Source organism: Podarcis cretensis, assembly GCF_951804945.1.
Source record: "Podarcis cretensis genome assembly, chromosome: 13".
Lineage (NCBI taxonomy): Eukaryota > Metazoa > Chordata > Lepidosauria > Squamata > Lacertidae > Podarcis > Podarcis cretensis.
In genome coordinates this window covers 28,614,613-28,641,644 of record NC_137182.1, presented here as the reverse complement: position 1 = coordinate 28,641,644, position 27,032 = coordinate 28,614,613, and the positions used below count along the sequence as shown (strand labels likewise).

Sequence of the window (27,032 nt, the reverse complement as noted above, 5' to 3'; positions counted from 1 at the left end):
TTGGGACACTTTCACTGTGGTCTAAACCACTGAGCCTCTTGAGCTTGCCGATCAGAAGGTTGGCACTTCGAATCCGTGCAACGGGGTAAGCTCCCCTTTGCTCTGTCCCAGCTCCTGCCAACCTAGGAGTTCGAAAGCACGCCAGTGCAAGTAGATAAATAGATAGAGCTGTGCCAGGAAGGTAAACGGTGTTTCTGTGCACTCTGGTTTCTGTCACGGTGTTCTGTTGCACCGGAAGCGGTTTTGTCATGCTGGCCACTTGACCCGGAAAGCTGTCTGTAGACAAACGCTGGCTCCGTCAGCCTGAAAGCGAGATGAGCGCCGCAACACCCTCGTTGCCTTTGACTGAACTTAACCGTCCAGGGGTCATTTACATTTTTTTACCTACTCTTTGGGACCACCACTGGTCACTCCACAGCAGACGGCACAAATTAGGGGAGGTGGGAGAGACAGGCCAGATGCAGCAAGCAAACCAAACAACGTGATATCTATTTATTGCATTTCTCTCCCACCTTTCCCCCCCACCCGTTCTTCCCCATCTCATTTAATCCCCCCACAACCCTGTGAGGTACGTTAGGCTGAGAGGCTATGACAGGCCCAAAGATCTTCATGTCCGAGTGATAATTTGAATCTTGGTCTCTTAGGTCACAACCATATGGATCATGGCAGAAGATAGCCCAGGAGGACTTAGACATTGTTGTGCTAACGCAGCAGCAAAAACTACCGTATTTTTCGCTCTATAACACGCACCCGACCATAACATGCACATAGTTTTTAGAGGAGAAAAACAAGAAAAAAAATATTCTAAACGAAACCGTGGATGTATGATTTTTGTGGTTCATGCTGTGGCCATAGACATGTGATCTGACAGTGAGTTTGAGGTAGCCCAATGCAAAAATCCTAACGATCCATGTGGATCCATGCTTTGTAACCACGTTTTTGCACCACTGCGGCCCCAGGCAACAGTGGGTGCGTGATTTTTTTGGTGCAAGGTGTAGCCATGGACATGCTATGTGATCTGATGGTGAATTTGGGGTGACCCAGTGCAAAAATCCTGAGGCTCCATGTGGATCCGTGCTTTGTAACCACGTTTTAAGTGGGGAGGGAAGGGAAAGCACTCAAGGGACAAGCAACACGCGTGGGGTGGGTGGAGAAGGATGCTGTTAATAATGCAGAAGAGGGGTATAAGAGGAGAAGCAAGCAGGCTCTGCTTCTCTCCCTCCTCCCCGGCTCGCTGAAAAACTTTGCTGCTATTTAGCCAGCTGAGTGGGGAGGAGAAAGGGACAGAGAGCCTGCTTGCTTTAAAGGAGCCAACTAGACAGGAGCCGCTTACACTCATGTAAGCGGCTCCTCTCCTCTCCCGCTTTGCTCCTTTAAAGCAAGCAGGCTCTCTGTCCCTCTCTCCTTCCCACTCAGCGGCTCTTCTCCCGCTTTGCTGTTTCAAAGCGAGCCACGGAGGAGGGAAGGAAGGGGAAACATGGATCCTCTGCTCACGACTGCAGCAGATCCCCCCGCCATCCGTAGGCATTCGCTCCATAACACGCACAGACATTTCCCCTTACTTTCTAGGAGGAAAAAAGTGAGTGTTATGGTGCAAAAAATATGGTATTTCAAGCCAGAGGCGTCAGCAGGAAGAGCAGGCCCACCTTCCTCGTGTGGCACAATGTCTTGAGGCAGCCCTATCCTTCTCTCTTCCTAAACCATCTCCATTATAAAGACAGTTACATTACTGTTACTCTACTTTAAGAAACGGTGTCTGACTTTGCTTTTTCATCTTTTCCTCCCTGTCCTTTTCCCTTTCTTAAGACTGAAAGCCTGCAAGCAAGACTGTCTCTTGCTTTTTGTCTTAGTGCAGCACTTTATTTTATATGCTTCCTAAATAATAAATAATAAGCAGTCAGCTTGATTTTTCTGGCAAGCAACATACCCGGCAGGAGAAATAACCTCTCAATGAATCTTCCTTTCACTGCAACAAGACAATGCACCCACTCCTTGTATCCAATAAATGCAGTGTTTGTGCAAAGAGCTGTATGGGCCAGGTGTAAATAAGTAAGAAAGTAAATTTGTATTTATACCCTGCCCTCCCCGGGCAAGACCGGGCTCAGGGAGGCTAAAGGCTGTTGCATTGAGGCGAGGTAATTGTGAATCAGTAGCTTCCTGTGTCTGGAATACCTTCCTCAATAAGATTAAGTCCACAGGGATTTGCAAGCATTCCAAACTCACACATTGAATGCTGTTTATTTTCCAGAATGGGTGTGCAACTTTGTGTAAATATTGCATTTCTCTCTGTATATATGATTGCCATTTGGCCAATCTGACGCCAGACCAATCAGGCTATTTATTTTTAAAGCTCAGCTACGTAATTGCCCAATGAAATGGTATACTAGAAGGAGCTTCTCCTTTTCCATGTGTTTTTCTTGGTTACAATCGGAGTCTTCTAAGCATGTTGCCTAGTAAGCATTAAGATTTCCATGATAGGCAGTGAGGAATCAATGTGGAATGCATGTATGAAAAGCCGACTTAAAATAATGGCAGCCTTCTGCATGGGACCTATTCCCAAACAAACAGGGATGGCGTTAGACTGCATATAATGGGAAAAAAATGGTTTATTTATATCATCTTTTATAAAACAAACACCACAGAGTTACAGAAAACACATACCTCTAAACACAAAACTTCATTATGTATTTGTTTGTGTGTCTGTAAATGCATGGCTGACAAACAGAAAACAGAATTTACTCAGCTAAATATTCTGACTGCTATCTTTGTCAGTAACACAGCTGGATTTCAGACTCCAGGCTGCATGCTAAGGTGGCCATTCTATAAAATCTGAAGGCAGAATTCTCAGGGAGGAAATGTCTGCCATAGAAATGGAAGAGAGGCTTACAATGTGCAATCCTATACATGTTTAGCTGGAAGTAAGTCCCACTGTGTCCAAAGGAACTTACGTGTTCCTAAGCGTGCTTAGGATTGCAATAAAATCCGATCTCCCTTTTTTTCCATACATAAGGGGAAAAGAAAGTAAAGCTTTTCCATCAGCCTCACAAACCTGTCTGAGGAGAATCTATAAGGACTGCCAGTGTTTTAAGACCACGTAAAATGATGCCATAAACTAAATGCTGTGTTCTTTTCTTTGCTGTGACTGCATTGCATTATTATTATTATTATTATTATTATTGGGGATAAAGGATTGCAACCATAACTGTACGTTGAAAACACAGGTAACGTTTTCATATGCTTCATTTTCACCATGACTATGCTGAATTTCTGACTTACGTAAGCCATGATGGGATTAGTCTGAAAAGCATGTTAAAACTGAAGAACAGAACTTGAAATAATATTCTCCCAGATTAAGGCACTGATTTAGATATCGCAGGACTCAACAGCTTTTTTTTTTCTGCAGGAAATGTTCCTAAATGAAAATGTTGGTCTCCAGCCCCCAACAGCCTTAGCCAGTGTGGCCAATGGCTCAGGAGTGATGAGAGTAGTAGGCCAACAATATTTCCAGGACCATAAACTCCCCATCCCTCTCTTTTAGCAGGGATGACTTATGGCATCAAAAAGATTTTATTTATTTATTTAAAGGAATATTACTACATTTATATTCCACCTTTCCTCCAATGAGTTCGGCGTGGCACTCCTCGCTCTCCATTTTATCCTCACAACAACCATTTGAAGTCAGGCTAAGAGAGGGGTGAGTGGCCCAAGATCACCCAGTGAGCTTCATGGCTGATTTGAGGTCCCCAAGGTCCTAGCCTAACACTCTAGCCCAGGGTGATCCAGCGCACGTCCCAAGGGCCACATGTGGACCTCAAGGCCTTTTTCTGGCAGCATCTGACACCTCCACAGCAACTTCCCAAAAACCAGGTAAGTGCAGCACTGGGCTTTGGGAAGGAGGCATGAGGGCTCTGGCAGGGCCCTGGAGTCCTCCCACCTCCTTCCTAGAGCTTAGCTGGAGCTTTCTTAGTTTTGGGAAGGGGGTGGGAGGGCTCTAGGAACCTGCTGCAGCCTTGCACCTCCTTCCCGAATCCGGAAGCAATTTGCTTACCAGTGTTGAGAAAACAGTGTGATGGCTGGGGGGCGGGGGGAACAAGTTTTGGCCTTGCTCCCCACCACCACTGCTGTGCAACAAGGCAGTGTGTGGCCCATGAGTTGAAGTACTTTTGCAGACTTGGTATGAAAAGTTGGACTGCCTGCTAGCCATGACGCCACAGTCGCTCTGCCAAGTTTAGTTGCTATTCAGACAACGTATTACTGTACTTACACTTTTACGCAACCTTTAAAAACCGCCTATAAAATGTAGAGCTGCAAAGCTTGCAGACTAGCAAATAGCGATGTCATTCATAATTAGGCACCTACATAATTTTCCAGCGTGAGGAAAGGAATATAGACATACAAAACATGTAACTGGAACTGTATTAATAATGAAAAAGTCCAAAACTTCAGTAACAAAGGAACAGGCTTATAGGTGCATAGGTTTGTGCAGAAAAGGTGGGGGAAAGGCCATGTATATCTTTCTTCGAAATAAATAAACACTTGTGAGCAACAGCTGAGATAGCTATCTCTCTAGCTGTTATGAAACAGCAGCTAGAAACATATGTGGTCTTGTACAAACTTGTTGATGACTTTCTAAGAAACAGTCACCTGCCCTTGCCGATTTCAACAGAGACACATAACAACCTCATCTCACGGCCTCCCTGATCTCTGTTTGTGCCGTAATCCAAACGGTTTACAATTTTTTACTCTGCCCTGTCTTGCATGAGCAAATCTCCTTTTCCACCTCAGACTCAGCCCCACCTACAATACTAATGGGAGTGGAATTGATTTTCAGAGTTGCCTCGTTGTCACTTTACAGTATGAAATACATTATACACAACTGGTAGTGGTGCTGCTACTATTACAACGGAACTGGAAATGCAGTATGTCTCACAAAAGCCTAGTCTCTTCTTCATGCACACATGCAGATTACATCGCATACAACAGGACTGAGGAACTTGTAGCCTCCCAAATGCCATTGGTCAGGGATGATGGGAGCTGTAGTCCAAAAGCATCTAGCGGCCAAACAGCCACAACACACGTGTCTTCCCTCTCTCCACCTGAATACAAAATACTGGGGACAAATCCCAGCAATTAATTTCTCCCCACCAACATCCGACCCAGAGATCACGAGTTCTCCCCGAAAATCACAACCCACCCCCATGCAACCTCTCTTGCAGCTAGTTGATCTCTCACACACGTGTCTGCTTTATACACACGTATGCTCAGCCCTCCCTGCTACTGTGCGTCCCAGACTCCTAATAGATCCGTTTCACAAACTTCAACCACTTCCTGCACCTTTTCCTTCCACACAGGTCACATTCCTCCATCCCAACACAACCACTCCATTCTTTTTGTATTTATGTTTTCCCAGCTGCCGAACCCCTTTGCGTCCTTTCCCCATCCCTCCAGCCAATAAAAGTGTCTCATTGATCCAACAACTACCAATCAACACTCCTACCGCACTCCCACCCGCTATCAGACAATAAGTGCCTCCCGCCTCCTTTTTTTTCTAACCAATCACTGCCACAGCCTTCACCTCCCAAGAAACCAATGGGCGGAATCTTACACGGAATCCCGCCCAACGACCTGAACGTTTCGCGTCGCGCTCTAAATCTCGCCTCTCTTCTCCCACCGTAGCCAATGAGGGATACGCAAACGGCTTCCTTCCAACCAATGGCGTAGCTTCCTCCTCCCTCCCCCCACGCGCCTGCCCTCCGCAGTCAACCATTTAGCGCTCTCTCTCGCTTCCTGCTTTCCACGCCCGCGCTCTGACTCCGCCCCCTTTTGCTCTCGCTTTCGGAGAATTGACTGAGGGAGGGTGCGCGTGCCGGCTTGTTTTTTTTCTTCATGTCACGCTGCGATCACGTGATAGGAAGTAGTGTCCTGTCCGAAGTGGCGGTTACTTCCGTCTATTTCTCTCCCTGCCCCCCAGCCCTTGTTCCTGTTGCTGAGGCAGTGGCCCATCAGGTAAACGTCTAGCGGTGGGGGAAGCCCGGCCTTGCAGTGTAGGATGAGCTCGTAGGGAAAGAAGAAAGACAGGCTCGTGAAAATTGGGGCATATATATATATATCTCTATATAGATATACATATAGACATATATTATTGTTAGGATGTGAATTAATACTTTGAATTTTGGTGTGTTCAAAACGGTTCACATGCATTAGGTCAGGAATCCTTAACAACAGCCCTGTAAGGTAGGTCAGTATTAATCGTCCTCATTTTGTAGTTGTGGGTCTTTTAAGATGTGTGTATTCATGTGAGGGTGGCTTACTTCTGCTGTGGCCCTGAGGTGAAATTTCTCCTGGGGGCTTCCCGAGTCTTATAGCTGCAACGTTATTAACCTACATGCTGCTGCTGTCATAATAATAAAAATTATGATAAATAAAAACCACATTGTTGCAGGTTTGGGTCTATTGCAACAAATAATGGCGCCTTAGAAGATTAACCTTGTTTATTGTGGGTGGAGATTTCCCAGGCTACATCCCGCACTTCATCAGGTGATTTAAGTGTTGCGCATTGTTGACAGCTACAGGTGCATGGCAGTACAAGGGAAATAAATAGTGGGGTCAAATTTGCAGAGATGGGGAACTGAGGCTTGGCATTATGAAATTCATGATGGATCTAAGATTTGGACTGGGAACTTGCTGATTCATAGATCTATGTCTTACTTTGAAGCTTACTTTGAAGGGAGGGAAAATGGCAAAAACAAAAGAGAGAAGAAGCTAGATGTTGCCTAAAATGAAGGACTGTCACCAAATAGTATTTCTAATAAAAAATAGTTATAATTATAGTGCTCATACTTTAGTCATCCTTGCATCAGCCCTGTAAGGTTGCAACTTTTGGAACACTTGCCATTTTAGGCTTTTGCTACCTAGAAGATTTATCAGAATTATTGTAGTGTAAGTTCCTTTGGAGTAGAGCAGTTCGCCTAAGGCCTCCTAATGGCTATGATTGTATATGGGACTTTCAGTCACCATGTAGCACTTGTAATGTGTATAAGCACCTACTTTATAGTTCTTCTGAGCAGGGCTGTCTTTATTCACATAAAGACTTCTAGGTCAGACAGTAGAACTATTATGGAGGCTTGAGCCTGACCGCATGTGGTTTTAGGGTGGAAACAATGAAAAGAAATTGAAAGAATCTTTTAATGCATGTGTTTGGCAATGAAAGGATAAGAGGAAGAGAAATTTTAGTAGACTGGGGAAAGGAGAAGTGCTTATTTTCCTTAAAATGTACAGGAGACAGGAATGTCCCCAGAGATCATCTGATGAGTAACAATCAAAGCATGCAAAAATGGCTTGGCACGTGTCAAGGAATTAGCAGACGTAAAGCAAGTAGCACAAGTGGCATCTGCCATAAGAACTCAGTAAGGTAGATCAATATTGTTACTACTATATTGCAAATGGGAGCTCAGGCTAAGAATACAGTGGTACCTTGGGTTACATACGCTTCAGGTTATAGAGTCCGCTAACCCAGAAATAGTGCTTCAGGTTAAGAACTTTGCTTCAGGTTGAGAACAGAAATCGTGCTGTGGCGGCGCAGCGGCAGAGGGAGGCCCCATTAGCTAAAGTGGTGCTTCAGGTTAAGAACAGTTTCAGATTAAGTACAGACCTCCGGAACGAATTAAGTACTTAACCCGAGGTACCATTGTAATAGATTGCCTTGGATCAATTAAGTGAGTTTGTGGCAGAGTTGAGATTCTGCTGAGGAGGGTGAGAGGCTTCTTGGATCATTGCTTAGTGCATGGATAGGCAAACTAAGGCCCAGGGGCCGGATCCGGCCCAATCGCCTTCTAAATCTGGCCCGCGGACGGTCCGGGAATCAGCATGTTTTTACATGAGTGGAATGTGTCCTTTTGTTTAAAATGCATCTCTGGGTTATTTGTGGGGCATAGGAATCTGTTCTCTTTTTCCCCCTTCAGAATATAGTCTGGCCCCCCACAAGGTCTGAGGGACAATGGACTGGCCCCCTGCTGAAAAGGTTTGCTGACCCCTCACTTAGTGTCTCAACCAACATGCTACATTATTAAATGTATCTTTCCTCCAAAGAGGTCTCCATCCCTTCGTATTATCCTCACAGCCCTGTGAGGTAGGTTAGGCTGAGAACTGATGACTGGCCCAAGTTTCACCCAGTGAGTTTTATGGCTTAGTGAGGATTTGAACCCTGGTCTCCCATATCCCAGTATGACACACTAACTTCCGTGATAGCATGCCTGTGTGGGGCGAGTGCTGCTTCCTTGTGTAGGAGAGGTCAGGTTTCAAAGACTTTGCCTTCTTCCTAGCAGAACAAGGTAAATCTAAAAAAGGAGTCAGAAGTGTAGGGGCAGGGGTGCTATTTCTGACAAAGTCAATCTGTGTTTTTCTTGCCTACCCTAAATTACCTGTTTCCCAGCTTGTTCTCCCTCTCTCAGCATCATTTTTGTCTCATCCACTGGGAGAGAGCAACTGAGTCAGAAAGGTGTAATAATTATAAATATATATTGAAGCTAAATGGATTTGAGATCAATTAGGCAAAGAAGTTTAAGATCTTATTTTTTAAAAAGATCTCCAGCCCATTAGGTTTCCAGCTTTTAGGAGTGGAAGCAGGAAGTGATGAGGTGATGTCAAGAGGTGTTTTGGCCTGGATGTTTAAAGAAGCATAAATCTCGGGGGAAAGGGGTGAGCCCCTTTTTATGGGAGCAAGGATTGTGGCTCATGCTTGGATTGACAAACTTCTGCTATTTGTACATGTTCCTTTGGTTGAAAGGTGGGGTGTTGAAAACAGATACCAGGGAAGGGAATTCTACTAGCCGAATCCCACTGATTAAGATTTGGATAATCAGCCTCATTGTGCATTGTGAACCCCATGGGAACAATAAGAGAAGTGTTGATATTAAATTGGTTAAACTGTGTGGAGAGGAAAACTACAGAAGTAGCTAAGTAGGTGAGGAGCTGGTGATGAGATGGAGGAAAGGGGCAAATGATGGGTGGAGGTGGGGTCTGAGGAGAGCCTGGGTTGGGATAGTGGCCTCTGAGGATGGGGATTGCAGGAAGTGTCCAGGCTTGCTGTCTCCTTACAGCTTGAGCAGGTCAGTGTTCTTAATGAAAATCCAGCCTAGTCTGAGAATGCTCTTGTCGTGTTATACCCTGTGTATGTGAATTGGAAATGTTTTCATAGTCTTTTTCCTTCAAAATAAATAAAAAAGCTATTTACCCCAAAAATGCTCCTGTTGCTGGCTGAAGTTGGCCCTCGACCAATTATTGAGAGCATATGAGTCATTTGCTGTGCCATCCATGCTGGTTTCTCATTTGCTTCTCGGTTCAGTTTGGATCGCTGGTTATTTATCTTTTAAGGCTGAAATCCTCTACCTAACCAGGAAGGGAGTCCCATGGAACTGCTGAGTAAACATACAAAAGATTACACAGGCCCTAAATGGCAAAGAACCAAGATGCCGAGACTCCTCTAGGCCAGTGGTTTTCAACCAGTGTGCCATGGCACCCTGGGGTGCCTTTGAATGATGCCTTTCTTTCTTTCTTTCTTTCTTTCTTTCTTTCTTTCTTTCTTTCTTTCTTTCCCTTCCTCTTCTGATGCCCTCTCACAGCTCTGCCCTGAGGAGAAGACACTGAGGGAATACTCCAGAAGGGAGGGTGTTCAAAAAAGGGTGAGAGGCTGCCAGCTTTGCAGGCAAGGCGTGACATTTCTGGGCTCCTGAGCCCCACAGGGGTGCCGCAGAAAGAATGGAGTTGGTCAAGGGAGCCGTGAACTCAAAAAGGTTGAAAACCTCTGCTCTAGGCTAGCCTTCCCTTGCTGGCTGACCAGAGTAGGAATCCAGCACCTACCTTGAGAAAGGCTGCCAACTGCTTCTTGCCATATTCACATGGCTGTTTTCTAAGGTTACGGGAGAGGCCTTGTTGTACATCTGTGGCTAGTATAGCAGGAGTATATGATAAGACCTTCTTTGTTGCTGAATGCCTTGCCCCAGAAGATTGATTTGGCAACCTTCCTGATGACGCTTCGTTCGAAGCTGAAGACTTTTTGTTGTTGTTCAATAGGCTTTCAATTTCTTAAAAGTTTTAAATGTGTGTTCTTGATCATACTTTTTGCCCGCTTCCTAGTTGGCATACTAGTGGGTTTATATTTTCTGCTGGTTTATGTATTTAACCTTTAGTTTCTGCATTGTTGCCTTGTGCACTTTTTAGGGTGTTGAATCACGTATGCGCCGTTCTCTATCACCTCACTGAGTCGGCAAAGCAGGACAGAAATAGCAAGGGAATGGTTATTTTGTTGGGTGATGCGTTGGTAGCTTTGAAGGAAATGTTCCAGAGTTGCCAAAGGGAACTTGAGACTTTTATGCTGTCGTTGTAGGCTGAAGAGGAATCAAATGATTTTTTTAAAAAAAACTGATAAAAAAGAACAAACCTTGACTATAGCTGGGAACTAGCAAAGAGAGGACTTGAGTAACAATGGCACTGAGTAACATTAAAAAACAAACAAACCAGCAGTAGATCTGCTAGCAAATGGCTCTGAGGGGAAGAAATGGAAAAGTACAGGGAGGAAGTAGAAAGCAAGTATAATGGTGGGTTCAGGGAAGATTTCTTAAACAGGTCCAATCCACTAAGGCTGGCTTGTAGATGCAAACCCTGGGGCATACCACTAAACTGCCAGACTCAGTAGCACAACTGTCCCAAAGCTTGTTTTTCTCAGATTTGCAGGTGATAGCTAGTTGACTGCTGTGCAGTGAGGAATGTAATTGCATAGCCTCCTTTTGTAAAAGTTGGACCTTCGGGGCATCTTTGTGTGGGATGTTAAAAAAAAGTCACACAAATCTATGCAGGATAATTGTGGCGTGACATCCCACATGACAGTTGCATGCAGCAATATGCCCCATTGATTGAAGACTGCAATCATAGCCCTACGTACCTGGGAGTAAGCCCCATTTAATTCAATAGGACTTCCCTTATTGCAAAGTATTGGAAGACACAAGACTTGCCCACACTGGAAGAGTGGCAGACGCAATTGATGGATTATATGGAATTGGCTGAAATGACTGGCAGAATCCGAGACTTGGGAGAAGAAACAACGGAAGAGGACTGGAAGAAGTTTAAGGACTATTTACAAAAACAATATAAGTTGTATGAATGTTAAGTATCTGCACGATTTAGAAAATCTCAGCTCCAGCAAATAGATTTTGTAAAATAGAAAATTAAGTTATAAGTAAGAAAAGGTCGAAATTTAAGGCAACAATATGTTTAAATTTAAGGTATGAGTAAATGATAAAAATTATCTTAAATTTAGAAGTATAATATTTGGAAAGTACAAAATAAGGTATGAAACAAGGTAATAATTTGCTGATATTTTTAATATAAATAATGCAGGGTAAAGGAGATGTGAGGAAGTCCAGTTAGTTATATATATAAAAAAAATTGTATTGAATGGTTGGTTTTTTTTCTTTTTCTTTTTTCTTTTTTCCTTTTTTTTCTATATGGTTTTTTGGTGTATTTGTTTTGGCCTTTTTGTGTACTGTTTTTTGGTGAAGGGATCTTGTATGAAAATTTAATAAAATATTTTAAAAAAATAATAATAATTCAATAGGACTTCCTCTGAGTCAACATTGGTAGAATTGTGCCGTAAACCATCCAAATTTTGCACCACAGTTGTGCTGCATGCCAGTGCAGGTACCATGGCTCATATCTTTTCCGAGAAGAAAGACCTCAAGCCACTCCAAAACCTCCTCTTCCCCCAGTCAAATTTGATATTTGCAAATTCCAGCTCAAGCTGATCTGCTGTTGAACTAATATGCATATTGGAACATAGTTAACTGGCTTTTGGACTTCTTGAATTTTCCAATTCAGTTGTGTGCTGAAAAACTGTATCAAATTATGTTTTCCCAGAGAACAACCTTAACCAGAAACCTTTAATAGGAATCTGGTTTTAATATGTGATCCGCATCTGCCTATTCATATTCAAGAGGTTTCTTTGCTTATCCTTCAGTTCCATCCTTGGGTCGAACCTTGAACCTGGAACACAGTTTGATTGCCTTCCTGCCTGCCTTCCCTTCAGTTGCAGGATCAGGGACTCATGGCTGCCTTGACAGATAACCTTGGGCTCCACTTAAGCCCTTGTGCTTTCGGGGGCTTTGCTACAGCTGCTGGATTCTCCTTCCTCATCACCATTACCAGCTCTGAATTCTGCACTGTAATTTCGTTCCTTCGTGGTGTAGCTCATGGGTAGGCAAACTAAGGCCTGGGGGCCGGATCCAGCCCAACCACCATCTAAATCTAGCCCATGGACAGTCTGGGAATCAGCATGTTTTTATGTGAGTAGATTGTGTCCTTTTACTTAAAATGCATCTCTGGGTTATTGGTGGCGCCTGCCTGGTATTTTTACAAGAGTAGAATGTGTGCTTTTATTTAAAATGCATCTCTGCGTTATTTTGTGGGGCACAGGAATTCGTTCTTCTTTTTTCAAAATATAGTCCAGCACCCTGTCCCTGTCTGAGGGACAGTAGACCAGCCCCCTGCTGGAAAAGTTTGCTGACCCCTCTATGGGGAAATGTTGGTTGTCTGAATTACACATTCCTCCATGAATGTTGATTGGCTTGAGAACCGATGACATTTACCAGGTTTTAGCCAACTGAGAGAAAATCCTTCCCAAGCAGCTTCTGCAAGCTAATTCATCAGTCATAGTAATATCTTAAGTGGCTTTAAATGGTTGCCTCTATAGTGTTGGCAGAAGTAGGGGCAGCTGGAAAAAACGACAAATGCAGCCATGTTGATATGTAAGCTAGGGAAGCAGAGCCCTCAAGTCCACAGTTGGGCAACACCTTTATTATAGCCAACCAAAATGTTGCAAAATGGTGTGCCAGCTGCAAGCTTTTGAGTTCTCCGGTATGCAGCAGAGGCTGTGTGGATAAGGAGGAAAACGACATCAAAAATAGAGCAAAATAGACCTGCTGTTGAAGGTGCGAGCCTGCATTTTTATTTAGTTTGAAGGTGAAGGTTGCAGACTGGCTCAGTTGTCTGCAGTTGTTAAGCTACGTCTAGGATTCTAGGATGAAGAAGCAATGAGTGACCCCCGTGTTTGAAACGTAAAGAGTGGCTGTTACCCAGATCTGCCTTGTTTAAAGAGGAACACAGGCAGATGATTCCCACAGGCAGGCAGATAGATTCTAGCTTAGATAATGAGCCAGGCGGTGCTCGGAGCACCGCGTCTATCTTTACAGTTGATGTGCAGCTCCTCTTAGCAAAATGACTTTCATCAATCTTCATTCAGGAAGCTGCGCTGACAGCCCTCAATCCACCCACCCCAACTCCCTTCTTTGGGAGACAAGAGAACAAGCCCAGTCAGAACTATGCTAATAGGAGTAACTAGCACCTGCCTAGCAAGTGATCGCAAAGAAGAGATGGAACGTGGCGCTCCTGCGATTAGGCCTGCTCGGAAAAGAGAGAAAAGGGTGTTGCTATTGTGGCATTCACATATAAACATGTGTGTGGTCTTCCAGTTGATGCAAGAAAGTTCAAGCCCCAGTGTCTCCCATGTAGGAGGTTCAGCATTGCTGCTATTTGTGTATACAGTCATACCTTGGATCCCAAATTCCTAGAGTCGAACATTTTGGCTCCTGAACACTGCAAACCCAGAAGTGAGTGTTCTGGTTTGCAGATGTTCTTTGGAACCTGAACGTCCAACGTGGGTTCCAATTGGCTGCAGGACCTTCCTGCAGCCAATCGGAAGTCACGCCTTGTTTTCCGAATGTTTGGAAGTCGAACGGACTTCCGGAACAGATTCTGTTTGACTTCCGAGGTGCCACTTTATATGTGTGTGTGAGTGAATCAGCCTTCAGGATAACTCTCTCCTGCCCTCGGATCCCTTGTCAGTGGCATTGCCCTACTAACAAAGTGGAGACTTGAGAGAGGAATGTATTCTGCTTAACAGATGTACTTGGTTGGTTGGTTTATGCTGCCAAAGAAAATTGAGTCTGTTCAGGTCCTCAACCCGGCTCTTCTGGGGTTTAACAGGCGTGTTCGTCAAGCAGTGGGGTGAGAGGCTAGAGAGCAAATGTGCTCTTCTGTTTTCAACCTCTTTGGAAACCAGTCTCCCACCCTGTCTTCTAGACCACAGATAGCAACCTTGTTTGCTTGCTTGCTTGTTTTAAAACTGGATTTTATTTTTTTAAATCCTATAAAGCATAATCTAAAACAGTTGGATTTTCTTCTAAGCGTCAATGTCAAAAGGGACCGAACTGAGTCAAGGGGAATGAAAAACAAAACAATCCAGCTGAGTTGACAATGGTTCAGTCACATGCTGGAGGAACAACACTGCTACTGTTAACGCACTCTCCAGAAGAAAGGGGTGAGTCAAGAACTTCTGGTGTGAAGAGCTGCCGTGCAGGATCAGAAGAATGTCGGTCTAGCCCAGCATTCTCTTTGTAGTGCCATGAAGTTGTTAGAGTGTGGCCCTAGGACCTGGGAGAGCAGGGTTAATTGCTGGCTCTCGGCCTAACCTACCTCACAGGGTGTGTTGGGAAAAATGGGGGGGCAGACTATGTTCAGCACCTAGAGTTTCCTGGAGGAGAGGGAGGCTGTACATAAGTATATTTCTCATAGGCCACACAGGTGCCTTAGGAGTTCACAAAGGGGGTGTGAAGGTCTTATCCTCTGGTAGCCTCTCTTTTTCGAGTTTTTCCAACAGAAAAAAAAAGGATTTTGGAAGAGCCATTAAAAATGGTTCTGTGGAATATTTTCGCTTTTGGAATGGGTGAAATGTTATTTGACATGAGGTTTCTTTTGTTTACTACAAAATTGGTGGTTTCTCTTTTCATCCTTTTATTTCTCTCCCCCCCCCAAACCTCTCAGATGGCAAAAATCAAGCTACACGTGCTTAGGTAGCATGCGGTAGAACAGTTTTCCAGCTTGCTCTCTCTAGTGCTGGGTATGTTAGCAGTGTTACTTGTACAAAATAAGGCAGTTATATTTCAGGAGAGTGCAATCCTATCCTAAGGATGCTTACCTGGGAGGGAGCTCTACGAAATAGTCTTGAATTTTCTTCCCCCAACCTGGGTGACCAAAATCCACGGTCCTTTAACCTCTCATCTTCATGGATGCTGTATACCTGTTCTGAAAAACCCTCGTTCTTCTGCCTTTCAGCCAGAGATACACTTGGGCAGGGGGTGGTAATGAGCAATTTTACTGAGCGATCCTATGACAGCTGCTTAAGTGGTGTTCAGACTTCTGCACAGAGCGAGGAGATGGATAGAGGCACCGATGTGTATTATTCAGGAATCACAGATGGCTGAACTTCTTCTTTTGTTTGAGACGCTTGGGTCTCCTGCAGAAAGTGGAGGTCCCAGTTCTTACTCAGTTATGTGAAGTGACATTTCCCCCCCTTCAGTTGAAGCTAAGTGGCTTAAGAGTCTTATTTGCACAGGGGTTGACACACACATGCATAAGAAAGGGTGCTTGCATGTGTAAATTGTGTTGGGCTTTTTCCCCCTTGCAGGAAGTTTACAGTTGGAAAGTCTAATCCTTTCTCAGTTGCTGCTGTCATATATTTCTCTGGCAAAAGCTACTGCTTGGGAGATGAAATTGTGCGTGTGCATATTCATTCTTGGGAACTGCTTTTCCATCTTTAAAACGTGATATGTGAAATGTTATTTGGATGCTTCACTTTTCATATGTCTGCAGGCCCTACTTTCTTATTTATGGAACCTAGCTCTGGGGGAAACAAAGCGCAGGGATCTTCTGACATATCTAGAAAACCTGCGATCTGGCTGCCATACTTTGATCCGGGTGGAGTGGGTGTGTAGCTGGTGTTCTTCAAAGATGCTGGAAATTAGAGAGAAGCAGATAGGGTTTTGGGGATACTTGGCCAGTAGCTGCTGCTGGAGTCTAGTTATTGCAAAATCTTTTTCCAGCTCTGCTGCCTTTTGGGTAGGGAAATTGAATTAGATGACCTTTGGTTCCTTCCAAGTCTCTGAACCGCCATCTGATATAACAGTTGCAGCTATTGTGAGTGAGGGCCCAGTTCCCTCAACTCCCATCTGGGCTTCAAGGAACAAAAACTGGGATGAGGTAGACCAGCGTTTTCATGCTTCCTTTTTATTCAACCCAGAAAAACAGATAGCAAAAAAGGAAAAGAAACATGGTGTGTTTGAGAGGTGTAAATAACTCTCAGTTTCTTGGCTGTCACTACGTGCACCCAAAGCATTAACCTGCATTTTGGTTTCCTGCTGAGGACCTTGATCTCATTCTCTTTCCCTTTTCCCTCTGCTGCCAGAATACCAAGACGATCTCACTTCCCTGTCCTTTCTCTCCAGCCCCCCTGCAACCCCCACTGCAGATGAGCCATTGACAGAGTCACGGATGACACGTCTGCACGCGAGAGCCAACCCTTTCACTCTCCTGCCTGAGGATGAGCAAGTTGTGGGGCTTGCAGAACGGTGACCTGGAGCAGAGTCTTCCCGCCATTGCATCCTCTCTTTCCCACAGCTCGGGCCTCTCCCCGCACCACTTCTTCTCTCCCGAGAGGAGGCGAGCCATTTCTGACGTGCGTCGGACCTTCTGCCTCTTTGTGACCTTCGATCTTCTCTTCGTCTCGCTCCTCTGGATAATTGAACTGAACGTGAGTGGAGGAGCTGGCCTTTGTGAATATGGTTTCCTGCTTCCCCCCGGGGTTTGGCTAAACAAGGATCCCAGAAGTGGTTGTCCCTGAACATGTTCATATAGCAACGGCAGTGAGTCAGGCTCAGTTTAAAACAAAACAAAAAAACAGGGAGTGCCTCTCTCTGAGAGTCCAGGCAGGCAGAAAGCAGTGTGCCAGACTCCTCCGTGCTGGTTCCCCTCACCGCCTCTGCCTTGAGCTGTCAGTGTGCTGCTTTCATTGCAGCCCACAAGTCTGTCCGTTGTCGGGTATTGTTAGATCCCAGGGTGAGTCTGCTCAGGTGGTGATGCTGCTTGGGCCAAGCGCAACTCATGAGATTGAAGCCCCATTCAAGGTTGCTGCACACGGTGGAGCTGTACACAGTGAACAGGAAGTTGGGCTGCACCAGGTAGCCCCTTCCGCGTGGCATCCCCATGTACAGAGCAAACCGTTTAAAGGGAGGGAGTCTTCACACATATATAGTCTTTCATGGGATCTGCAGGCTCTTAACACTCGGGGTTCAAGATCACAGGGACGCCTGTGCATGCTGAAGCTCCCTCCCTCCTTTCAGACCTTTGTGTTGCATGTGTGTGTGTTTGTGTGTGAGGGAGGGGGAGCTGCTGATCTGGCTGTCCTGCCCAGCCACATAACGGCTTGAAGGGCCATCAAGAGATCTAACCGTCACCCAGTTGCAAATCACTCTTAGAAATTAGCCATGTGCTGGGTGTCTTTTGCAAGTGGCGCAGGTCCAACTGCAACCACGTGGAGAACTCTAGATTCCAAGTTGGCAGCTGACATCTCCATCTGGCTGGCCTCTCCAGCTTTCTTAAGCGGAAGAGTTTATTCATTGCATTTATTTCGCACCTTTTCCTCTGAGGAGTACATGGCTCACCTCTGTCTTCAGTTAATCCCTACAATGACTGTGAGGTAGGTTAAGAGGCAGTGACTGGCCCAAGGTCACTCAGTGAGCTTCATGACTGAGTGGGGATTTGAACCCTGACCTCCCAGGTCCCAGTCCAACACGCTAACTACTACACCACATTGGCTTCCTGGAGTACTTATGCTATGGGACAGCTCTATAAGTTCAAGTAGGTAGATAAATTTGGGGAAAGCAAAATGTCACTTAGAGAAGAATCTGAAATATTTTCCTTGAAGCTTGCATTTGTTTTATTTGATGTTTTGATGTGCTATAAACTGCTTTGAGAATTTTTCTTTTAAATATAAAGCAGGATAGAAATAAAATGATTAATAATAATGTTTCACTAAAAAGAAAATGTGCCTAGACATTCCGTTGTGGTGACTGTAACTCAGGTTTAAGGTGCCATTTGGCGATATGAGCTTATATATCGATGAGTTTCTAGCACTGTTGCAAGTTCTTGTTTTACTGCTCATCTTTAGGTAGAAAAAGAGTGAACTCTTCTTCCTCCCCCTCCTATTACCCGGGGGTTCTTTGTGAGCTCATTTTGGCCTCAGAAGGAGTAAACCAAATCAGAGGCTGAACTGAGTTAGCAAATTGTTAGTCCCAGATTTAAATGATAAACAAGCCTGAGATAAGCAGTGAGTCATTGCTTAGAACTGTTCTAATCGCTGGGCTGAAAGGAAGGATAAATCCAAATGTTGTCCTCACCCACAAAGAAACCCACACAAATCTGGACCAGTGCACGCTGCAAGCTTGTGGCAGGAAGACCGATGACTCAAGCAAGTGACCTACATGCTACAGAAGCGGGAGCCAATCTGACCTTGCAGGAAAAATTCCTGACCTCACATGTTTTCAGATGGCTCAACTAAGCGTCAGGAAAACCCTACCCATTAATATAAAGCAATGCTATGATTCCCCTGGAAGCAGTGGCTGCTGGCACCAGCATATTAAAAGTCAGGGTTGAGGAACCTCTAGCTTGGATCCCACTTTGGCCTGTGTGGATGTTTTCTCCAAACCATGCCCACCTGCCCTACACGTGATGCCATATGTGATATTTGGTGTGGGGCAGTAGAGACATGGTTGGATCATCTGCACAACCGAACTCTCTGTGGGAGCTTGAATGCTCAGCTGATCCTCGCAGAGAGCAGGCTTTAAATGATCACAGGTCGGAACACTGCATTAAAAAGTCCCAGGCTGGCATTGTGGTGTGTCTCAATTTATTTGACTTTAATCTTGCCAATCTGCAGGCCACTAAAAGCATCCAGGAGAGTCTGAAGTATGAAATCATCGAGTACAACTTTAAAACGTCCTTTTTTGACATATTTGTAAGTATCCTGACAAAATTGTCGCTTGCAGTAATAGCCAAGGAGAGACCTGGGGGTGGGAATGGCAGGCAGGGTGCAGGGGAATGACTTTGCCAAAGGAGCCATGAGGTCAGTACACAGGCAGCTTCAATAGTCTGTGCATTTCACAGAACTCCTTGCCTGTTAGGCCCTACCTGGATAAGAGTCCTGTCAAAGCCTGAAAGTTTGCCTGTTCTTGGTGCCAGTTGAGGTTGATTCATAAAAAGAGATTTTAACTTCTCTGCGTTTTTGAGACCTTCACAGTGGCCTTCTCATGATTAGCCTCTTGTGTTCCTTCTTATCAGCTCTTGGCTTTCTTCCGGTTTTCGGTGCTGCTCCTGGGATATGCTGTCCTCAAGCTCCGCCACTGGTGGGTCATTGCGGTAAGAAGTCGACTTTTTATCTTGCTCTCAGAGACGTACATTACATTGAATTGTAGCTGTAGTTTGTTTGTTTGTTTGTTTGTTTGTTTGTTTGTTTGTTTGTTAATGGGCTTCTCTCTTTTCTCCCCACCCTCCAGATCACTACATTGGTGTCCAGTGCCTTCCTGATTGTGAAAGTTATCCTTTCAGATGTGAGTTGCTGATAGCAAACATAGGTTCTACTCTAAATCTTTATGGTCCCTTTCCAAAATCTTGAAGCAAATTGCAAGCCTTTAAAAGCAGACGATGCAAAATTTCAGTTTTTTTAAAAAATGGGAACATTTTAAACTTCAGGGCTGCTTGCTGGTTTGGGGATACAAATGGATGGTTACAAGTGCTTTGGGTGTAGTTGTTCCACGACAAATACTGGAGATCATTTCATATGAATCATGTCGTCTCCTTTTTTCCCCACCAACAGCTGCTGAACAAAGGGGCTTTTGGCTATCTGCTGCCCATCATTTCCTTTGTCCTTGCCTGGCTGGAAACATGGTTTCTGGATTTTAAAGTCTTGCCCCAAGAGGCTGAGGAAGAGCAATGTGAGTCTGTGTTGAGTGAGGGTGGATGAATGGAAGAAATCTCCTACCCCGGTAAAATTGGTTTTGACAGCCCTGCTAGTGTCGTGTCCCATGTGTTGTGAGGGGGGTGAGGGTGGCAGCACTCAGAAAGCAGATGACCTTAAGGGTTCATGGAAGCAGGTTGCTGTATTTACAGTAGGTATCGCTGGATCTACATTCTGATGCCTCAAGGCCTTTTAATATGTTAGATTAGTCCTATGCGAGGAAAGCATTAAAAATCAAAATAATACAAAAGATTATTCTTCCGTTCTGTGTCTTTGGGGTTTTGTTTTTGTTTTGTTTTTGCATGTTGAGAAAAGGGTTTAAAGACGACAAAACTAAGCAAGCACTTTGCCACGATTGGATTAGGGAAATGCTCAGGGTTGCTTGGAGGAAAAAGCTCTCTATTGCATTAGATGCTTAATTGCTTTGGAGATATGATAGGCAAAGAGGCCATCATTCTCCATGTAGATAACATGTCTTGTCTCCAGCTGAAAGGTTGAGGGGGGAAGCAGCTTGGCCAACTCCTAAAGGGTGGTGATAAATCTGCCTATCTGTGCAAAGGTGTCTGAGTGTGTTAAGCAACGATGTGCTGCCTTGTTGTTGTGCAACAAAATGTCCAAGTTCAGAATACACCAAGTGCATCTGCATACATTGATTAGGTTTCCTTTTGGCTTTTTTCCTGTGATTCAGAGTTTGCAGTGCGTTAAAACCTATAGTGAGTCAACGAGGTGAAGATACTTCCTAGTATTCTTCCGTAACCATGAGGGCTAGAAACTTGTGCTGCCACAATGAGGTTGGAAAGGATGTCGAGGGTGATCCATTCTGTTCCATATGACTCTGGTGGTCTCCCTCGACAACCAAGGGCCCACGTATTTAAAATGCCAGGCCAACATCCTTCTGCAAGCTCAGTACTTGGTTGAGAATCTGCAAATTGAAGTTGCTGGAAGTGAAATGCTTCAGCATGCGTGCTCCTCTCACTGAGCTTAGCTCTTCCCCCTTCCCACACCTGCTCAGGCAGATCTTCAGCTCAAGCCACCGAGTAAGAAGGCCAGCCCAGTCCTGGTGTTCTCCACTCCGTTCAAGCTTAGGAGGCCAACTTTTGCCTCTTTTTCCAGGGCTTGTGCTTCCCTGGTCTTTCATTCCGAGCTGCTCATCAAACTAGATTCCCAGTTTGCCCTCAATGAAGTTATTGTTCTCAGTTTATTAAGGGAAGCAGAATTACTGAGAGGATTGCTGGCTCTTCTCAAGCACAGTTTCGCCCTTTCTCAGACAGCTTTTCCTCCCTCATCTGGGGGTCACACAGGTTGAGCCAGGGATATAAATGCAATGCAATATAAATGAGCTGATTTCCGCCCCCTCCTCTTTCCAGGGTACCTGGCAGCTCAAGCTGCTGTGGCCCGAGGACCCCGCCTTTATTCAGGGGCACTTTCAGACGGCCAGTTCTACTCCCCTCCAGAATCTGTTGCAGGTAATGACATTTCTTCCAAAAACTTGGGCATGATGTATTTCTGAAAGTCTGTCTCTAACTGAGCACTGGTAATAATAATAATAATAATAATAACAACAACAACAACAACAACAACAACAACAACAACAACAACAACAACTCACTCCTCTCTTTACCAGTCAGTTAATGTGTACAATACGATATGATATCTTTATTGTCATTGTCCCATACAGAACAATGAAATTGGAGTGTAATATGAAAGTTGCAAACACAACGAGATTGCCACTCGTCTTCTGAGCTGCAGTAACCTAAAGCTTGTTTGAGCACGGCTAAGCTTTCTATACTTCTGTGTGACAAGAAGGGGCCAGTCATAACATGTACTTCCCATATGCCCCATTTCTGCAGTATCCATGCTTTCGTTCACAAGAGAGAGGGAGAGCACAAAGGGTTATTTCAGGAACTCTCAGCCTATTACCTGGGAGATAGTAGTGTGCTGCAAGAAATACATGGACCAAAAGGTTCTATGGGCTATATATTCCTGTCCACACAGGAGGCAGCCCAACATGATCCAGTGTTCTGGCCTTACTTTTCTTCTGCAGAAGTTGAATTGGGAAGAGGTAATTCTGTTGCATCTGCATTAGGTGACACTGGGATCTGTCACTCAGTCTCAATGCAGAGATGCAGCACTATTGTTCATCCTCTAAGGAAGGCTACCTGTTGCATCTCTGTGTGAAGTACTGCTCTGAGCTTCCTTCCAGTCAGGCAGCACACCTAAAACCAGTGACTCAGGCAGAAACCCAAGAGAATTGGCTGCCTGGAGGTGGGTAATTCCTACTCTGGCATACTCCAGCCATCAGATGACCCTTGCTCAGCAGCCAACAGACAGTAAATGCCTGTCATTCCTAAAGATGAACTTGTGTGAACAAACAGCCTTGAAATTGTGCGATGCTGCTTCGTATCCTATGCTTAACACTTCCAGATCTCCCATCATTTAACTTTTAAACATTTCCTTTCCCCCCTCATTCTCTAGGATCAGATGACTCGGATGATGAACTTTTGGGAAAGAGGACATTAACTGACCAGGTAAGCCCAGTGGCGTAGCTAGCTGCTCGGGTGCCCGGTGCGTCCTGCAGCCAGCTGCCCATGATGGCAAGGCAAGCCAAGGCAGGGCGTGCTGCGTGGAGCCTCTCCACAGCCTCCCCCTCAGCTGTAGGGCGGCTGAGGCAGACTCGAAAAAGCAGCACAGAGCTTGCAGGCAGTCCGCCCGCCACCTCCCCCTCAGGAGAGACATGTGGCTCAGGCACGCTGCAGCCCCTGCGGTGTGACGCCCAGTGCCCCCCGCCTCACCTAGCCATGCCTCTGGATTAGGCAGATTCATGGAGGAGAGGACTGTCAAACGCTACTAGCCATAACTGCTCTGCCTGCAAAGTTGGAGGCAGCAATGCTTCTGGTTTCTGGAAATCCCTCGAGGGGAGAGCGTTCCTGCAGTGGCATAGGAAGGGGCGTGCGGTGGGTGCAGGAGTTATTTATTTTTTAAAAAAGGGTTGTGAGCCCCTTATCTATCTATCATCTATCTATCTATCATCTATCTATTTATTTAAAAAACACATATTTTTGTCATTTTGTCACCACCACCCCTCAGTGATGACACCCGGGGCAGTCCACACCCACCGCACCCCCCTTCCTACGCCACTGGGTAAGCCTTTATGTGAGCTGAGCAGCAGTATGTAGCCCCTTTCGCGTTTGCTTTCAATCAGTGGAAAAGCCTCAGTTTCCCAAGATTGCTAGCGTGGTCAGAAATACACCTCAGTGTTGTGGGGGCTGCATAGACAGCATCTCGCAAATGCAATTGTTTCCTACAGCTCCTTCATGCCTTACAGGTAGGGCTTAATAGACCTTGGCCTTGTTTCCCTTAGCGTAGGAGGGTTGTCCCTAGCCATAAGCCCTTGTTTGAACGCTGTCACTTTCATTCGCAACACGCAGGGTACATTCCGTAAATGTTTCGGCAGCATACGTGGCCCACCAAAATGGTTATCACAGGCACATACTCAGTTTAACAGAAGGGGTAATGCTTTGTTGAGGGGCTGGTGTGTAGTATAATGGCTAATCACATGGGCCAGAGAGCCCCTGGTCTAAATTTTGGCTTGGCTATGAGAAGAGGCTGGGGTAACTTAGCTAATCCACTGTCTCTCAGCCTCCATTTGCCCCTGATCTATGTTAAGCTCACTGTCCTCTCTGGCAGCCACGTTGATGGGTGAAGGAAACCAGTGTAGGCTTAAGACTAGCTCCAGGTGGTTTGTAGTGGTTAGGTGTTGTTTGTATGTACTCGCACCCAGTCACCAGTTTTTTAAAAAGCAACAATTGAATTTCATAAATGACATTATTATTATTTATGCACAATTTTTTTTGTGTATGCATGCATTCTTCCAAAAGCTTCTTTAAATAAGATTCATTTCTGCACGCTGTGTTGCTGTTTTTAATGCATGCACATTTCATAGTAACTATAATATAATTCCCACGCTTATGTTCCCAATGTACTTTGGTTTCCGGAATCGACCTGTTCAATGCCTTCAGGCATCAGTAATTTTAGATAGGCCTGTACCACTCTCACAACTTGCAGTGCAACTGAAGACACAACAGTAGAGCATCCATTGTGTTATTTTAGGTAACAAGGGTGGACGCACGCACACAATGAGCATTCTCCTCCTTGTCTTTTGGTAAAGGTTCAGATGACTGCCAGAAAAACATGGTTTCTCTTGTTCTTTAATCAACACGTAGCCTTGGAGTCTTGATTATAACAAATTTTTATAGTTAGCTTATAAAATTGATTAACTACCCTCAAACTCTGTGAGGAGAGTGTGAAATGCTTCAGAATTCTCAGAATCCCAATCTTTGGTTTGTGGAAGTCAGGTTGTGTGTGTGTGTGTGTGTGTAAATATATATGTATATATATAATATGAGAGAAGTCTATTTCATGATGTGTGCATTGCTCTCATCTCCTGTTGGCCACCAGGGGGCAGCATTAATCCAAAGCAGCTGACTCTGAATTTTCACTTTGAGCATCCCAAATAATTTGCTTTGTACATTGCCATTTGTTTACTTTTATGATTTCTTACCTGCCCTTCACCACAAGGTTCCGACGTTGCAGAAATGCAGTGTTAAAATCAGTTGAAACATTGGTAGTCCATTTACAATTATACTTTTGCCAGACCATTATTGGGTTTTTTCGAACTTATGGGTCATTGTTGATGTGGTTTGGGTACGTGCCTGCATCCTGGGAGGACCTTATCCTGCCTGGAGGGAGTTGCTGCTCACTCCATGTGAGCAATTGAATGACAGCCAGTGCATCCATATTATAAGCCACGCTTACATACTTACCTAGTTGAATTGCAGCAGCTCTCCCTCTGCTGCCAGGTGGGGATGGGAAGAAGCAGGAAGGCAGCACTGAAAGCGAGCTGGGGAGGGGGATGTTAGGCTGGTGGAGAGGCTTGGTTTCACTCATTTCAATGGGTCTACTCTGAGTACAGTCTCATCTGCACTATGCATTTAAAGCAGTATCCTACCACTTGCCTACCTTCCAAAGAATCCCAGGAACCATAATTTATTAAGGGTGCTAAGAGTGGTTAAAGGTAAAGGGACCCCTGACCGTTAGGTCCAGACGTGGATGACTCTGGGGTTGCCGCGCTCATCTTGTTTTATTGGCCGAGGGAGCCGGCGTACAGCTTCCGGGTCATGTGGCCAGCATGACTGAGCAGCTTTCTCGTTAATTAGAGCAGCACACGGAAACACCGTTTACCTTTCCGCCGGAGCAGTACCTATTTATCTACTTGCACTTTGATGTGCTTTTGAACTGCTAGGTTGGCAGGAGCTGGGACTGAGCAACGGGAGCTCACCCTGTCGCGGGGATTCGAACCGCCGACCTTCTGATCGGCAAGCCCAAGGCTCAATGGTTTAGGCTCAATGGTTTAGACCACAGCGACACCCTATTCCCCTCAAAAGAGCTACAGTTCTCAAAGTGGTTATTCCTCTCTTCTGGGAATTACAGCTCCAAGGGGAATGATGGCTCAGTACCTTTAACAAACTACAGATCCCATGATTCTTTGTGGGAAGCCATGACTGTTTAATGTGGTATGGTGCTGATTTAACTGTATAGTGCAGACGGGGCCTGAGACTAGCATTGGATGCAACTCAGAGGATGTGGAACTGGTGCTTTATCCCTAAACTGTGGCCTGTTTGTCATAGGAAATGAATTAACTGTTAGTTAATTGTCCTAGGAAAGAGAATACGTCCAACAAGGCAAAGCAGCAATGGAGGTGGTTGACCAGATCTTAGCCCAAGAGGAGAACTGGACATTTGAGAGATGCAGTGTAAGTTTATGGTTCCTGAAAGATGACTTATCGCCCTTGCAGGGGGGAGGGCGGAAGCGGTGTCAGTCTTCTGATCAGATTTCGAAAAGAAGTAACCGTCTATTTTAAGCTGGGTAGGGCTGTTCTGCTCTCCCTGAGTGTAACCTTAGCATGTTTACTTTTAAGAATCTTGGGGAGCCTTGCCATGAGATGAGAGAGCCTTGTTCTTCGGTAGCTGCTCTTTTAAATGCCTCCCCCACATGGTGAAATAGCGGTACTGTCTTTATTTTTCACACCACTTAAAAGCTTGTTCTGCAACTAAACAGCATAGAAAATTAGGATGATGACTTTTAATTTTCAAAAAGAAGTGATGCTGCAGTTGTGTGACTCGACACCCCTTCTCCCCTCTTGAGATTTTTTTTTTTAAAGATGCATATTTTTGCCATTCCGGGGGGGGGGTGCGTTGCTATTCCTGCTTTTGCTATTCCTACTGTGGTTTCTACTTTGAACTTGTTCATCTTCTGATAGCAGCACTGGAACCTGGCGCTTAGAGGAGAGGGTAGAATATTAGCATGCTGTTAGACAGCCCTGTGTCCTAGCGATGGGGCAAGAGGCCTAATTAAACGCTGGAAGTTCTCGCAGTGCTGCAGAAAAGCAGCTTTGCCCTTCCACTGTGGAACTAATGTGCCCCCTCCCCCATGCAGGAATTTGGCGACACGGTTCACTCTCTGGAAATGCCATACTACGGCAAGGTGTTCATCCTGAAGGTAAGTTGCCTTGACTTTTCCTCTGAAGCCAATGACTTGCAGAAGTCAGTCTTCAGTTAAAAAGAGATGGGGGCGTGTGGAGGCTGTCGCACCGGAATTAAAATCTGGAAGGAGTGTTGTTTGTAGGATTGGGGGAGAGGAAGCAGAATGGGTGAGGCAGCCGTCCATTCTGTCAGATTCCTCTTTGGGGATATTGGGGGGATGAATGTTAATTTGCTTCTAGCAGCGAAACAAACTTTTGTTTCCGCTTGCTTTGCCAAGCATGAACTGAACTTGTGTTTTCATTTTCTGGGAGCACGGAACATGTGCTGCCCAGTGGAAATAAGACCATTGCCACAGGGTAACTAATCTTCCCAAAGGATCATCCTTTAGTTTCCACTGGCTTGGGTTAATTTCATCCCTCTTGGAAAACTTCCCCGTTGGAGAACTTGGGTGGCAGCAGTCTTCCTTTTTCAACAAATCAGGGCCGAGAACCTTTTTCAGCCCAAGGTCTGAAGTCCCTTTGGCATTATTTACTATGGTCTGCTTGCCAGCAACGGATGAGGCCAAAGTCATAGCCATACATCCACATGCTCCC

At 45.1% G+C, this 27,032-nt stretch overlaps 1 protein-coding gene across 2 annotated transcripts in view; it reads left to right on the top strand.

The window, feature by feature from the left end:
* Positions 1-5,835: 5,835 nt before the first annotated feature.
* The window catches only part of STARD3 (StAR related lipid transfer domain containing 3), a 29,012-nt gene continuing 7,815 nt past the window's right edge, over positions 5,836-27,032 (top strand). The window contains exons 1-10 of one of the 2 annotated variants that reach the window (XM_079948827.1): positions 5,836-6,006; positions 16,332-16,636; positions 18,821-18,898; positions 19,222-19,299; positions 19,437-19,490; positions 19,757-19,874; positions 21,265-21,363; positions 22,373-22,425; positions 25,617-25,709; positions 26,393-26,455. In XM_079948827.1, the coding sequence (XP_079804953.1) occupies positions 16,427-16,636; positions 18,821-18,898; positions 19,222-19,299; positions 19,437-19,490; positions 19,757-19,874; positions 21,265-21,363; positions 22,373-22,425; positions 25,617-25,709; positions 26,393-26,455 (846 nt within the window). In that variant the 5' untranslated portion in view covers positions 5,836-6,006; positions 16,332-16,426. Of the gene's footprint in view, positions 6,007-14,343; positions 14,369-16,331; positions 16,637-18,820; positions 18,899-19,221; positions 19,300-19,436; positions 19,491-19,756; positions 19,875-21,264; positions 21,364-22,372; positions 22,426-25,616; positions 25,710-26,392; positions 26,456-27,032 lie in introns of those variants that run through there. The other variant, XM_079948828.1, reaches the window with a different exon arrangement.